General features: G+C 44.0%; 1 protein-coding gene across 2 annotated transcripts in view; it reads left to right on the top strand.

The window, feature by feature from the left end:
• The window catches only part of LOC123763529 (receptor-type tyrosine-protein phosphatase epsilon), a 104717-nt gene that overhangs the window by 41074 nt on the left and 47335 nt on the right, over window positions 1-16308 (top strand). The window contains exons 5-6 of one of the 2 annotated variants that reach the window (XM_069304627.1): window positions 9768-9876; window positions 13843-13922. In XM_069304627.1, coding sequence (XP_069160728.1) covers window positions 9768-9876; window positions 13843-13922 — 189 coding nt within the window. Of the gene's footprint in view, window positions 1-9767; window positions 9877-9985; window positions 9997-13842; window positions 13923-16308 lie in introns of those variants that run through there. The other variant, XM_069304628.1, reaches the window with a different exon arrangement.

The raw sequence follows: 16308 nt of genomic DNA, 5'->3' as shown, positions 1-16308 counted from the left end.
CAGAAAGTGATAGAAGGGTCACATTTACTCTACTTTAATATTGATAATTAAGTTAATTTATATAAGATGTTTTTATAATGGTAAAGTCCAAAGACTAATGTATTTAAGAATAATTCCCACCATAATAGGTGGTGAATTATAATAGTATGTGGTGATGATATCCCGTTTTCTTTAGACGGTAATTCCACAAGTTACGTTTTCTATGGGTAACTTGTTTATACAATACAGCTATTATCTGTATGATTATTAAATGGTGTCGGATTTTCCGACAACATTGAATAAGGTGGGACTTAAAACTCCCCCCTTGGGGGGTACCTAAATGAAACCTCCGTTCCTCAGACATGTTTCCCTGGTAATACACCTGACCTTTTCTCCCTTGTAGATAATCCCTTATCCAATGTAGCAATCTCCCTGTTATTTCCAGATTGGCTAATTCGTATAAGATTACTTTCCCATTGGCTTTATTAAAGGCTCCTTGTAGATCAACAAAAACTCTACAATTGTCCTCCACATTAAACAAACATTTTTAAGAGACAGTACGCAGTACTTTTGCCTTTGATAAAACCAAAGAGATTATTAGACATGTTATCACCTACAAGGTAGAGTAGCCTATTTAACAAAATCCTTTCCATCATTTTACAAAAGCAGGATGTTAAGGAGACAGGCCTGTAGACTCCGTTTGACTTAGGTATAGGAATGATGACAGACTCCTTCCATTATCTTGGTAACTTTCCCTCTCTATAACTCATGTTAAACAAATCAAGTAAGGGACGAGATTGCATACCGGCTAAATAATTTAGAATGTCATACGTTACTCCATCTTTCCCCGAGCAGTAGAGTTGCCACTTTTTATAGCATCAAGTAGCACACCGTGAGTTATCTCAGCGCATGTTACAGATCTTGTATTTAAGGCACATAAAGTTACTCCATTTCTAATATTTTCCGATGACTCAATGGTGACTCTCGTGTCTGCAGGTAAGGACTCCATACCAGCAGCACTAGCCCATATGTCTACAACTCATTAGCAACCTTTCCTGGATCTGAGTGAGCAATGAATTTTGGCTTACAACCCCTGACTTTGTTTTCTGCTCTCCATATGTCTTTAAGGTTCTTAGTATTACCAATGGACTGAGCAAAGTTTTGCCAGTATCTGTCCCGCGCCTCCTTCCTCACCTGACTGCATTCCCTAGCCACTTCCAACATTGTATTTTTCTCTTCATCTCTCATTCCATTTTTTAACCATTCTTTATGTGCATTTCGTAGCATTTTCTCCCACCCCTTAACTTGATGATCATTGGAATATTTAAATTTCTTAGGTCTATGCGTTTTGCTACCCCTGCCCACGTTATTTTCACTCTGTACTAATTTCTCTATGTTCTCGACCATGTCCTCGTAAAAACTATCAACGCAGAGCGACATGTATTGATAATACCAATCTCCCATATATTGAATAAAATAATTTTTCATATCTTTATTAATATTTAGTCTTTTCCTTTGAAAGTGGACTTGTTTTTTCCCCAGTGGTAATTCAACGTTCAAGGCAAAGTGGTCACTAAGTAGTTCCCGAATAACCCGAGTCTTCCCCATAATCCCCTGAGAGTTTAAAATGCAGGCATAGTCAAGCCGTCCTCCCCTGATGTGAGTTGGTTCATTGTTTCCCAAGAGACAGGTATCTGCATGATCTTATAGAAACTGTAACCACTTGACCCCATTAGCATTAATACTACTCACTGTCCCAAGGCTTGAATGCCGAGCATTAAGGTCCCGAATGACCAGTGAAGGATTAGTATAAATGCAGTCAGGTAGACAGTGAACATCAAAACAATTCCTGGATACATACAAATTAACTACAATAAATTCCCCTTCCCTTAATGATAATTTAACACAAACATTCTCTATACCTTGCGTTTTTGACGGGGTTTCTATTAACTCTAATAGTATGGAATTCTTAACATAAATCGATGTCCCTCTGATGTTATTTGCGGTGAAGAGGTGAAACCTTTTATTGCCACTTAATTTCAATAAGCCTTCATTCCTATCCCCTGTCTCCTGGAGAGCTACAACATCAATATCATTTCCCATCACATAACAATGAACATCTGTAACCCTGTTTCTTAAACCATTAACATGCCATGACAACATTTTCAGTCTAGGACGATCCATTATTAAACAATAAACTTTCTAAATCATCACCATTAAGTTCACTAAATGATAGCCATACCTTGCATAACATCTTCCACCTCCTCCCAACTTCACCGGTAAAAGCAACATTGCGTTTCTCAAGAGAATTTTTCAGTCCCGTGACGTCCATTATTGGCACAAATGATTCCTTCATTTTATGTTTAATTATAGAGTTTTCCTTTCACTATGACAAACATCATTTACATACACTTCACTTTCTTTCATTTCATCACTCATTGTTTCATTATTGTCCTCAACACTATTTCCTGACTTTCCTTCACTGTTTTGTGACTTTCCTTGACCTTTACTTGAACGTTTAATTTCGCCTCGATGAACTCTATTCTCTGCCCAAGATTTCGGAGGAACTCACCAACTTTTCTTAGTTCAGCCCACACCTCCTTGACCATACCATTATGGCCCTCTTTCTGAGCCCCAGTAGCCACTTCACTCACCGTTACATTGTCACTGCCGGAGTCCTGAGTGGTGGCGTGGCTGCTTGTTGTTTGAGCCTAACAAAGTAAGGGTGACTCCTTTACCATCGCATTCATCCGGTTCACTAGCGCTGTGTGAGGCAGACTGTTCTGCTGTGCTCCCGGTGTCTGGGTAAGAACTCCTGCCTGCTCTGTAACATTCACCGACAGGGGAACATCCATACTCGGTCTCTTGCTACACACAGCCAAGCTGGCGTTGTGAACACATCCACAGTTGCAGCATCTGGGAGCTATTTTCTCACCCAACTTAAGTCTGTTTCTACACACATTAGAGAGGTGAGACTTTCCGCAGAAACGACATCGTGGATCATGTTGACAACTCCAGGATTTATGCCCCCATATGCAGCATTTCAGGCATATTATGGGCTCTTCTACATACTTTGCTACATGCCTGTAGCCCGCCCTGGTGATGAACACTCTCTTGGGAGCTTCACCTTTCACTAGAGCAACAACCTGATTCCTAGCTTCACCTTTAATAAGGTTACGCTTGGCCCACACAAATCGTTGGTCGTCGAGGATGAATTCGGGATCTAGAATCTGAGGGTATTTGTAGATAATTACCGTCGTCAGCTTCTCGTTCTCCTCTGGTACATGCATAACAATTCCATCATATCCTTGCTGGGTAAGAAACACAACTGCCTCCATAGAACCTACCGATATGTAAGGTCTGTTCACACCTTCCTTCAGCCGGGGCTCGAACTTGCGGTGCTCTTTTCCAAGTTTAACTGTCCACAGCACCTTGTGGTTGTAGGCCAGTGTGCATGAGGCAAGGAAGAGAAGCCTCCACCTCCGCTGACCCTCACCTTCCTGACATCGTTCTGTCCTTTTGTCGACACTGGTTTGATCAGTCTGAGCGTCGTTCTTCATTCTCTTGTCGTTTCCGTTAGGTACACTATCACTGTCAACACTACGCCTTACATCCTGTCTTCTCCGTTTCTTCTGTCCCCTGGTTAGAACTTCTTGAAATTCACTCTCCTCTACTGATTGGCTGCTTTTTGAGTCTGTGTCCATGTGAATATTGCCGTGGCGAGTAGCCAGTTCTTCTGTTGACCGATTCTCCATCTCAGTACCCAGCATGGGGGGAGATGTGTAGAATGCGATTGATATTAGTCAGTCTCCTTGTGTGTAGACTGAACTAAACTCCAATACTAACTTCACCCCTAGTCCAGAGCAGGTACATCTGACCGCGTCCCAGGTAAGAGTGACATCAATATATAGGACTCTACTCCTTTAGAAATTTGAACTGGTCCCAGCACCAATCCTTGAGGTACTCCACTCGTTACGGTTCACCAGTCCGACTTCTCGCCCCCGACTGTTACTCTATGGCTCCTGCCTCTTAATTCTTTACCCATGCTAAGGCTTTTCCATTTAATCTTGCCTGCCTCTCTAGTTTGAATAGCAGTCTCCTGTGCGGTATTGTGTCAAAGGCAGTCCAGAAACATGCAGTCTGCCCATTCTTCTCTGTCCTGCCTTATTCTTATTACTTTATCATAGAATTCCAGGTTTGTCAGGCATGATTTCCGTTCTCTAAACCCATGTTCAGGGTGTTTGTTTCCAAATCTAATGTTCTCTAGATGTGTAACCAGTCTTAACCTGATTTTTTTCAAGTACTTTGCAGGAGATGCTTGTCAGTAGATACAGGTCAGTAGTTAAGTGCCTCTCCCCTATCTTTTTTTTTAAATTGGTTCCACATTTGCCTTCTTCCAGCAACTGGGTAACTCTCCCTTCATAAGTGACTCATTATAGATCCTTGATAGAGGCACGCTGAGGGCCTGCACTGCCTCTTTTAGTATCCACGGTGATACATTGTCTGGTCCAACTGCTTTAGTTTCATCCAGTGTTGTTAGCTGTTTCATTACCTCCTCTATTGTCACCTGTATATCCGTTAGTCTCTCCTCTTGATTCCTCTCCTCTTTTAACAATGGGAGCTGCTCAGGCTCGGTTGTGAACACTCCATGGAAACTGGCATTCAGTACCTCGCAGATGTCCTTGTCGCTTTCTGTATATGTCCCCCCTCTGTTTTCCTTAGTCTCGTCACTTGGTCGTTCATCTACATTTTCCTTCTTATATGACTTTAGTAATTTAGGTGGCTTTTTCGCTTTCATTGCAATATTGTTTTCATAATGTCTTTCCGATATTCTCCTTATATTAATGTATTCATACCTAGCTCTGTTGCATCTAATCTTATTGTCCTCTGTCCATTGTCTTCTGTACTTCCTCCACTCCCTCCTGCTTCTCATTTTTGCTCCCTGACAGTCTATTAAACCATGGGTTATTATATTCCCTCCTCCTTTTTTTAGTTTACTGTTAGTATAAACTGCTCTTCGGCCTCATTGCATTTCCATATGACTAGGTTCATCATATCTTGGACTGTTTTTTCTCTAAGTTTTTCCTCCCACTGCACTTCTCCCAGATATTCCCTTATCCTTCTGTAGTCCCCTTTCCTATAGTCAACTCTCCATTCCCAGACCTCTTGTACCGTGGTCACAATTTTAAGTTCGATCATGTAATCAAAGACTATGACACAATGGTCACTGGCTCCTAGTGGTATTTCGTGTTCCAAATTCGCGATGTCTTCTACGTTCTGGGTGAAAATCAGGTCTAATAGGCTCGGTGTATCCCCCTCCTCATTCCCTTCACATGTGTGTCTTCCTTCACATCTTGTGTTAGGAAATTCCTGTCTTTAACGTCCACTAACTTTGCTCCCCACATTTCCTACTCGCAATGGAGATTCCTTGAATCCCAATTGATTTCTCAATAATTTAGGTCCCCCATGACCAGCTGTTTTGCTCTCTGTTACGACCCTGGGTTCCTCAATTGGAAACCAGAGGTCAAATTGAGCTAAATAAACTACTTTATATTAGTGGGACGCATGGCGAGGTGTCCGTGTTTGTATCTTCCCTGCCAGACGTAAGATGATTCTTGTTTCTCAAAGAGCATTTAAAGACGGAGCTTGGAGTTGATTATTAAGTAATAAAATAGGCATCAACCATGTTTACAAATGATTAGAAAGTATTAGTAAAGTAGATCTGAGTAAACTTGGATATAGGGCTGCTGTACAATTAGTTGAGTAGTCTGCCAGCATCGAGTCAACTGAGGAAGGAGACTGGAGACGGTCTCTCTTCTCTGGCTGGCGTTCGTGGGGGCAAGACCTTTCCTGAGTTGCTCTGCACTCCCCTACCTTTCCTCTTACTTCTTTCCCTTACCTTAAGTTCCTGTAACCATTAAGATAAGTACTGTGTATCTAATTGTGCCTACTCTGGAAGTGTAAGACTTGTGAAGACCATGGGTAGTATTTGCCAGTGTTTTGGGTACCCCTAAGTGTTGTGTTGTGTTAGGGTACCACGTGGGCTCACTACCCCTAAGCTGCCTCAAGCTTCAAGTCCTTCACTAGTAAACTTTACCCTAGCTTGTGCTATTGTAAACCTTGTATCCTGCCTATGTGGACCAAGGCTTTTAACGTAAGATAGTGTGGTAAAGTAATTATTGTAATTGGTGTGAATGTATATGGGGGGTTGTTAAGGGGTTAATAAATAAGTAAGTTAGTTAAAGGAGTATCCATTCTTCCTGTGTAGGAGATCTATGATCTACCTCTAGGCTGACAATTTCAGTAATAAACCACTATAAGTTTACTCCTATATGTTTCTTGGGGGCCGGGCCTTTAAGATCTCCATTACTTTGGTTACATCTTGATGCTAACTTCTGACCCTACTCTAAATTAATACTAGATCCCCATTGCAGCACACTTAAAGTCTTAACACTCTCATTCTGTGAGCTGTTGCTGCTGGTCTAAGCAGTTCATCAATGCATGCCTTGTTGTTGTCATCATACTCATGCCTGGGCTTTTTAATGTTTGGTGGGGGATTGTAGGTTATCAAGATCACAATCTTCTTCCAATCTGCTGTCAAAGTCCCAAGTATGAAGCTTGTGCTTTCATTAGCAACCAGATTTTCTAGGTCTACAAACTTCCATTTCTGCTTTATTAGGAGTGCCACTTCCCCTCCCTGTTTCTGTGTCTTTTCTTATCACTTGGTAGCCCCTGGAAAGATTGCATCCGAGATCATATCGTTTATTTTGGTTTCCACTATTGCAATTATGTCAGGATCTGCCTCACTAACTCTTTCTTTTATTTCGTATACTATATTGGATAACCCATCAACATTGGTGTACCAAACCTTGAGACTCTTCTTGGAAATTTTGGTAATAGAGTTCACCCTTTCTCTGGGAGTCTGGGCAGCTAGGGGAGTCAGAAGGAAATAATGGGACTGAAAGGTAGAGAGGGTATATGAGAGGCATAAGAGAGGGGGAAGGGAGCTGATAGACAGAAGTTGAGAGGTAGAAGGGGGGTGAGGGGCAGGGGGGGAGTAAGGAGCTTGGGGGGTATGAGTGGGAGAGAAGTTATACAAGTCAGGGGATGTGCAAGGGGGCAGGGGGGAAATCAGGGGTAGGTGTGGGTTTTAGGATAAAAGGGAAAAGTGGGATTTTTATTAATATTATTATTTTCTACCACAGACGTGGCCACACATTTGCAATGCTAACCAGCATATATACATTTTCTTCTGTCCTCCATGGACAGGGTGAGAGATCTGTTAAACATATAGTTAAGGGATGTATTGAACAATCAACCACATTCGGTGCTTTTAAAATGTTAAGCTAACCTACATACGTAAATATATAGATACACAGATTTACGTATGCCCTACATAAAGTGCTCGATGTGTCTTTTACATAGTATCATTAATGTGCATTTACAAAGGTGAAATGCAATTCTGATCAGCTTCCACATATACTTTATACACATACATATACATACATATACGTACATATACATATATATATACATATATACACAGACATGCATTCACATACATTTGTCTCTTTTACTCTGACAGGGTGAGATAGCTGATAGAGAAACTAGTGTGCAATTAAGCACTTTAATCACTGAAGGTGATTAAGGTGCTTTTACAAGCTCAAGTTATATAGTTACATCACATACATACATTGTGTAATTGATACATTACATGGTCAATCTAGGGTACAAGTCCAATATATCATCAAGTAGCATCAAGTGGGAGGTGGGGGCTGAGGATGGAAGTGGGGCAAGAGAAAGGTTTCTGTGAGCAGTGAAGAGGTGAGAGGGCCGCGATGTGAGGGGGGGATCATATTGAAGATGAGGTGTAGAGGGGTGAAAGTTGTGGGGTAGGGGAGCAGAAGGGAAGAGAGGGGCATTGAAGGGTGGGATGGAGAAGGTGAGATTGGGTGCAAGGGGTGGGGAGGGAGGGCAGGGAAGTTGTTGGGGGTACAAGGAGTGGGGAGGGATTGGATGGCTGAGTTGGGGAGGGTGTGAATTGGGAAGGAGTGGTGGGGCAAGGATAGAGTCCGGGAGGCATGCAAGTCGGCTTGCCTTGTGGGCTAGCTGTTCATCTTTGGTCATGTATCTGTCAATAAACACATTGCAATAGCTTTCGCTGCCGCTGAGTAAATGTGCTTCATTCTGAAGTCCACTGCCCCTTCATTAGAAAACTGCACCACGACAGGTCTACTTTTGGTACAATTGTAAAGTCCAATTCAGTGGCTGAGTTCAACCTCGTTTCTTGTCATCTTAAAAAAAAAAAAAACTTAAAATCTCACTTATTCAAACTTTTCAATTACATTGTTTCAAGTCTTAATTTTCCTTTGCTTCGAGTAAACCATGGAAGATAATTGACCGCCTCCTCTGCGATCCACTTTCATGCTGGTACCCTCATGCCCCTGGTTGCCCCCTACCCCTCCCATACTCGCTAATCCATCCCCTACTAATCCACTCTCCCGAGCCATGTTACTGGGCACGCATAATTCTTTGGCAAGCCGCGTACATGCATTTTTTTTTGGGGGGGGGGGGGGGTGGGGGGCCTAACCACTTGAACTGGACGGTAGAGCGACGGTCTTACTCATGCAGGTCGGCGTTCAATCCCCGACCGTCCTAGTGGTTGGGCATCATTCCTTCCCCCCCCCCGTCCCATCCCAAATCTTTATCCTGACCCCTTCCGTGTGTTATATAGTCGTAAATGCTAGGCGCTTTCTCCTGATAATTGCCTTCCATCATTGTCTTTATCACTTGCAAATTATCATCACTTGCAGATTATCATTATCACTTGCTAATTATCATCATCACTTGCAAATTATCATCATCCCTTGCTAATTATCATCACTTGCAAATTATCATCATCCCTTGCTAATTATCATCACTTGCAAATTATCATTACCACTTGCTAATTATCATCACTTGCTAATTATCTTCATCACTTGCAAAGTATCCTCATCACTTGCTAATTATAATCATCACTTGCTGATTATCCTCATAATTTGCTAAACATCATCACTTATAAATTATCATCACCTGCTAATTAGCATTATCAATTGTTAATTATCATCATCACTTGCTAATTATCATCACTTGCTAATTATCATCACTTGCTAATTATCATCACTTGCTAATTACCATCATTACTTGCTAATTATCATCATCTCTTGCTATTTATCATCACTTGCAAATTATCATTATCACTTTCTAATTATCATCACTTGTTAATTACCATCATCACTTGCAAATTACCATCATTACTTGCAAATTATCATTATCACTTTCTATGTGTCATCACTTGCAAATTATCATCATCACTTGCTAATTATCATCACTTGCTTATTATCCTCATCACTTGCTAATTGTCATCATCACTTGGTAATTATCCTCATCACTTGCTAATTATCATCATAACTTGCTAATTATCCTCATCACTTACTAATTATCATTATCATTTGATAATTAGCATCATCACTTGCAAATTACCATCATTACTTGCTAATTATCCTCATCACTTGCAAATTATCATTATCATTTGATAATTAGCAACATCACTTGCTAATTACCATCATCATTTGCAAATTATCATCACTTGTTAATTACCATCACTTGCTCATTATTATCGTCACTTATTAATTATTATCATCGCTGGTTACTTCTTTTCACCTGCTAATTGTCATTACTTGCTTATCATTATCATCACTTGCAAATTACCATCATGTCTTGTTTATTTTCACCCTTGTTGTTTCCAGACTACCCGTTCTACGGTAATGGCCATGGCTACAGGGAAATTCGTAAGTGTGATTGCCAGAAAGAAATCTGCACGTTCACCGTCGAATTGGATCCTGAGACCACATACAAGTGAGTATAGCTTCCACCTTTATCCTGAGACCACATACAAGTGAGTATAGCTTCCACCTTTATCCTGAGAGCACATACAAGTGGGTATAGCTTCCACCTTTATCCTGAGACCGCATACAAGTGAGTATAGCTTCCACCTTTATCCTGGGACCACATACAAGTGAGTATAGCTTCCACCTTTATCCTGAGACCACATACAAGTGGGTATAGCTTCCACCTTTATCCTGAGACCACATACAAGTGGGTATAGCTTCCACCTTTATCCTGGGACCACATACAAGTGGGTATAGCTTCCACCTTTATCCTGAGACCACATACAAGTGGGTATAGCTTCCACCTTTATCCTGGGACCACATACAAGTGGGTATAGCTTCCACCTTTATCCTGAGACCACATACAAGTGGGTATAGCTTCCACCTTTATCCTGAGAGCACATACAAGTGGGTATAGCTTCCACCTTTATCCTGAGACCACATACAAGTGGGTATAGCTTCCACCTTTATCCTGAGACCACATACAAGTGGGTATAGCTTCCACTTTTATCCTGAGAGCACATACAAGTGGGTATAGCTTCCACCTTTATCCTGAGACCACATACAAGTGGGTATAGCTTCCACCTTTATCCTGAGACCACATACAAGTGGGTATAGCTTCCACCTTTATCCTGAGACCACATACAAGTGGGTATAGCTTCCACCTTTATCCTGAGACCACATACAAGTGGGTATAGCTTCCACCTTTATCCTGGGACCACATACAAGTGGGTATAGCTTCCACCTTTATCCTGGGACCACATACAAGTGGGTATAGCTTCCACCTTTATCCTGAGACCACATACAAGTGGGTATAGCTTCCACCTTTATCCTGGGACCACATACAAGTGGGTATAGCTTCCACCTTTATCCTGAGAGCACATACAAGTGGGTATAGCTTCCACCTTTATCCTGAGACCACATACAAGTGGGTATAGCTTCCACCTTTATCCTGGGACCACATACAAGTGGGTATAGCTTCCACCTTTATCCTGAGACCACATACAAGTGGGTATAGCTTCCACCTTTATCCTGGGACCACATACAAGTGGGTATAGCTTCCACCTTTATCCTGAGACCACATACAAGTGGGTATAGCTTCCACCTTTATCCTGAGACCACATACAAGTGGGTATAGCTTCCACCTTTATCCTGGGACCACATACAAGTGGGTATAGCTTCCACCTTTATCCTGAGACCACATACAAGTGGGTATAGCTTCCACCTTTATCCTGAGACCACATACAAGTGGGTATAGCTTCCACCTTTATCCTGGGACCACATACAAGTGGGTATAGCTTCCACCTTTATCCAGGAGAATGGGAGTGTGTTGGAGAGTAGTGGTGGTGAGTGTGGGAGCAGAGGTGGGGGAGAATGGGGGTGTGTTGGAGAGTAGTGGTGGTGAGTGTGGGAGCAGAGGTGGGGGAGAATGGGGGTGTGTTGGAGAGTAGTGGTGGTGAGTGTAGGAACTCCTTCTTTCTTCCAGTGTTGCCACCTTCAAATATTATCTTCACCCATTTTCAATGTTACTCTTCAAAGATGTTCAAAATTACATTACCTGATATATGCAATAAAGGGTCCAGCCCCCAACTTCCAACACTACCCTCTCAAACTGAAGCAACTTAATACATAAACTGATTTCATTTAAATCATAGTATTACCTTTCTTCATGTCAGTTCGGTATTAGTTATGCAAGGGTATCCAGCTCGTTTCATATAGGAACCTAGCTTTCAAATCACTTGTGTATCTTCACATTTAACAGATCAAACTATATTTTAAATGATATATATTGTCAATTATATATCTACCGATGAACGAATATGATGAATTGTTGTAGCTGTAGTTGTGTTAAGTTGTAGATCAAATTTAGCTTGTAAAGGCTTTATCAAATCTAAGATAGAAAATGATTCACTCTAATTCGTCATTCAAGTGTGTAATCAATTATGTTTTTTACTAAATTGTGTTAGTTAAAGATCTATATTAAGTTCTTTCATCAAAACTCTATTGTAGCGTGGCTCTCAATCATCATATTATGCTCATCTTGCCTGTGTAAAAAAGATATTCATCTACCAGTAGGTCACTCGACTTTTTATATTGCAGTCTATTAGCCAACATCTATCGACTCCTTCCCTCTTTCCCACATTCTTTCATAACCACTGACATCCCTCTCCCACACACCACCTCATGTCAAGCAAATCTACCTCTATTACTCGTTTTCTGCCAAGACCCCCCCCCCCCCTTCCCTTTCCTTAACCACTTACCTTAGTTACCTTTCCTTCTCCACTTACCTCAGTTACCTCTCTTCCACTGCCCGCCATTTCCATTTCAATCCGGCTTCCTCTCCTCACATTACTTACATTCCCCTCTACCTGAAACAACAAAATAACAAAATATCTGGTAAGATAATGATGATGGAATGTTAAACAAAGCAAAGAACTAAAAAAATGACTGGGAACACAAACTCTAAGATAATAGCAATATTAGAACCTAAAATATTGGGAATGGTCACTAGCGACATATTTCACAGAGAATGTCAAGTAGCAAGTAGAGAAATATCAGAGTTGGAGGAGTTACACAAAGTGCTGCTGATGATGAGGTCAACTATGCTCCTTCACAAAGCTCCAGCTAGACCCAGGTTGATAAGGAACTCATCTCAGTGAGGGAGGCCTTTCTCAATAACGTATATTCTAATGGAAATGTGGAAGATGCCATCAAAAGGAAAGTGCCATACCACTACTGATGATGTCAACACTACACACCCTGTTCCACCTATAAAACCGTTACCAGAACCAATTTTCTGTGGTTCACAAGGCAAAAAGAGTCGAGGGACATAATTGACAGTAATGTCACCCCCCATACTTAACCTGAACAGAAGCTATACATTACAAAATACCAAGCATATCTCTTTCAAGGTGCCTGACAATCCATGGTAACAAGGCTCTATTGAAGCTCACTTTCAACAGAAGCTCATTCTACACACAGACAGACCATAACCAGAGAGATCCTGATCACCAACACAATAAATATTAACATATTTAGTGGCAATAAGACTAGACATAGAAGAAGCACTTCTCACTAAACACTCATCCAATTATCAGCAGCCAGCTTGTATCTTGGTTCATTTTCCCTTCAGCACCACCTAGAGGAAAATGACAGTTCACACCCCACCCACCATCCCACACGACCAGTGAGGACAGAGGGCTAGATCACCCTGTCCTCTCAAAAGGATAACCGCCTCCTTAAGACATCCGCACTAACTACATCCTCCTGGTTTCATATTTGATATTCACAGTCCCTCTGCCTCTGCTAAGAGTAAGTTATACTTACCGAAATGCATCAAGCTCATTATAGTTTTAAAATGTACTTTTAAATGTAAATTTATCAACCACTTTCCGGCTGAAGAAGCAGCTAAGAACTACAACACAAGGCGCTCAACCATCAGCCGCCTCATGTCGGCTGTGTCAGTCTTAACTGTTGTTGTTGTTGTTGTTATAGAATCAGCTACTGGGAACAAAAAGTTCCAAGTAGCATGGGCTATGGTGAGCCCGTAGTGGACTTACCTGGCACAGGAGCGGGACAGTAACTAGTGCAGTCTTAACAACATCACTCCGCTAGTGAACATTCTTTCATTGGTTGACTCGTATTTGAAACATTCTCTCAACGTGTAGATACCAGCTACATCAAGTCTTCCGACCACATGAAGGCACACGGTTGCAGCTGTTTTAAGTTGCAGTTTAACATTAAATACTTTAATGTTAAGCAACACGACTTGATAATGGTCCAGGACGGACCGAATCTCTCTCGGTCCGTCCAGGACGGACGGACGGACAGACAGACGGACGGACGAATAGACAGACGGACGGACGGAGACACAGACAGACAGAGAGATTGATTGATTGATTGATTGAGATTCACACACATATGTGCACTACAGGTTCGAATTAGAGGGACAAAAAAGAGGGAGGGGAAAGTCTACATTTCTGGCCGACTACAGCCTGAACACCACATCAGGAAGTAAGCATCCTTTATCACATTCCAACTTTATAATAAATGACTTTATCCTTATAATAGTTCGCGCCAAACACATTGATTTCTGTCTTACAATTTTAATTACAAAAGAAGCATTGTCTACAGATTCAAGTGAGGGTTTGTGTGGGAGGTTTTACTATTATGCTAAATATTGATCTCCTGTGTTTCTAAGTCTCCAAGCTGTTGCTGGATATGTACACACACCGCCACTGCTTCATCTATATATTGATTTTAGGACAGTTTAATGACATCCCTGACAAGATGTAGCTGGGGATCTTGACTAGGTCAGGCGGGGTCTTGACTAGGTCAGGCGGGGTCTTGACTAGGTCAGGCGGGGTCTTGACTAGGTCAGGCGGGGTCTTGACTAGGTCAGGTGGGTTCTTGACTAGGTCAGGCAGAGTCTTGACTAGGCCAGGCGGGGTGTTGACTAGGTCAGGCGGGTTCTTGACTAGGTCAGGCGGGATCTTGACTAGGTCAGGCGGGGTCTTGGCTAGGTCAGGCGGGGTCTTGACTAGGTCAGGCGGGGTCTTGACTAGGTCAGGCGGGGTCTTGACTAGGTCAGGTAGGTTCTTGACTAGGTCAGGCAGAGTCTTGACTAGGCCAGGCGGGGTGTTGACTAGGTCAGGCGGGTTCTTGACTAGGTCAGGCGGGATCTTGACTAGGTCAGGCGGGGTCTTGGCTAGGTCAGGCGGGGTCTTGACTAGGTCAGGCGGGGTCTTGACTAGGTCAGGCGGGGTCTTGACTAGGTCAGGTGGGTTCTTGACTAGGTCAGGCAGAGTCTTGACTAGGCCAGGCGGGGTGTTGACTAGGTCAGGCGGGTTCTTGACTAGGTCAGGCGGGATCTTGACTAGGTCGGGCGGGGTCTTGGCTAGGTCAGGCGGGGTCTTGACTAGGTCAGGCGGGGTCTTGACTAGGTCAGGCGGGGTCTTGACTAGGTCAGGTGGGTTCTTGACTAGGTCAGGCAGAGTCTTGACTAGGCCAGGCGGGGTGTTGACTAGGTCAGGCGGGTTCTTGACTAGGTCAGGCGGGATCTTGACTAGGTCAGGCGGGGTCTTGGCTAGGTCAGGCGGGGTCTTGACTAGGTCAGGCGGGGTCTTGACTAGGTCAGGCGGGGTCTTGACTAGGTCAGGTGGGTTCTTGACTAGGTCAGGCAGAGTCTTGACTAGGCCAGGCGGGGTGTTGACTAGGTCAGGCGGGTTCTTGACTAGGTCAGGCGGGGTCTTGACTAGGTCAGGCGGGGTCTTGACTAGGTCAGGCGGGGTCTTGACTAGGTCAGGCGGGGTCTTGACTAGGTCAGGCGGGGTCTTGACTAGGTCAGGCGGGGTCTTGACTAGGTCAGGCGGGGTCTTGACTAGGTCAGGCGGGTTCTTGACTAGGTCAGGCGGGGTCTTGACTAGGTCAGGCGGGGTGTTGACTAGGTCAGGCGGGTTCTTGACTAGGTCAGGCGGGGTCTTGACTAGGCCAGGCGGGGCCTTGACTAGGTCAGGCAGGGTCTTGTCTAGGTCAGGCGGGGTCTTGACTAGGTCAGGCGGGGTCTTGACTAGGTCAGGCGGGGCCTTGACTATGTCAGGCGGGGCCTTGACTAGGTCAGGCAGGGTCTTGACTAGGTCAGGCGGGGTCTTGACTAGGTCAGGCGGGGTCTTGACTAGGTCAGGCGGGGCCTTGACTATGTCAGGCGGGGTCTTGACTATGTCAGGCGGGTTCATGACTATGTCAGGCGGGGTCTTGACTAGGTCAGGCGGGGCCTTGACTAGGTCAGGCGGGGTCTTGACTAGGTCAGGCGGGGTCTTGACTATGTCAGGCGGGGCCTTGACTATGTCAGGCGGGGTCTTGACTATGTCAGGCGGGGTCTTGACTAGGTCAGGCGAGGCCTTGACTAGGTCAGGCGGGGTCTTGACTATGTCAGGCGGGGTCTTGACTAGGTCAGGCAGGGTCTTGACTAGGTCAGGCGGGGTCTTGACTAGGTCAGGCGGGGTCTTGACTATGTCAGGCGGGGCCTTGACTATGTCAGGCGGGGTCTTGACTATGTCAGGCGGGGTCTTGACTAGGTCAGGCGGGGCCTTGACTAGGTCAGGCGGGGTCTTGACTATGTCAGGCGGGGTCTTGACTAGGTCAGGCAGGGTCTTGACTAGGTCAGGCGGGGTCTTGACTAGGTCAGGCGGGGTCTTGACTAGGTCAGGCGGGGTCTTGACTAGGTCAGGCGGGGCCTTGACTAGGTCAGGCGGGGTCTTGACTAGGTCAGGCGGGGCCTTGACTAGGTCAGGCGGGGCCTTGACTAGGTCAGGCGGGGCCTTGACTAGGTCAGGCGGGGCCTTGACTAGGTCAGGCGGGGCCTTGACTAGGTCAGGCGGGGCCTCGACTAGGTCAGGCG

Source organism: Procambarus clarkii, chromosome 52, assembly GCF_040958095.1.
Source record: "Procambarus clarkii isolate CNS0578487 chromosome 52, FALCON_Pclarkii_2.0, whole genome shotgun sequence".
Classification (NCBI taxonomy): Eukaryota; Metazoa; Arthropoda; class Malacostraca; order Decapoda; family Cambaridae; genus Procambarus; species Procambarus clarkii.
Note: the sequence above shows the minus strand (reverse complement) of the source record. Positions and strands in the feature narration are given on the sequence as shown.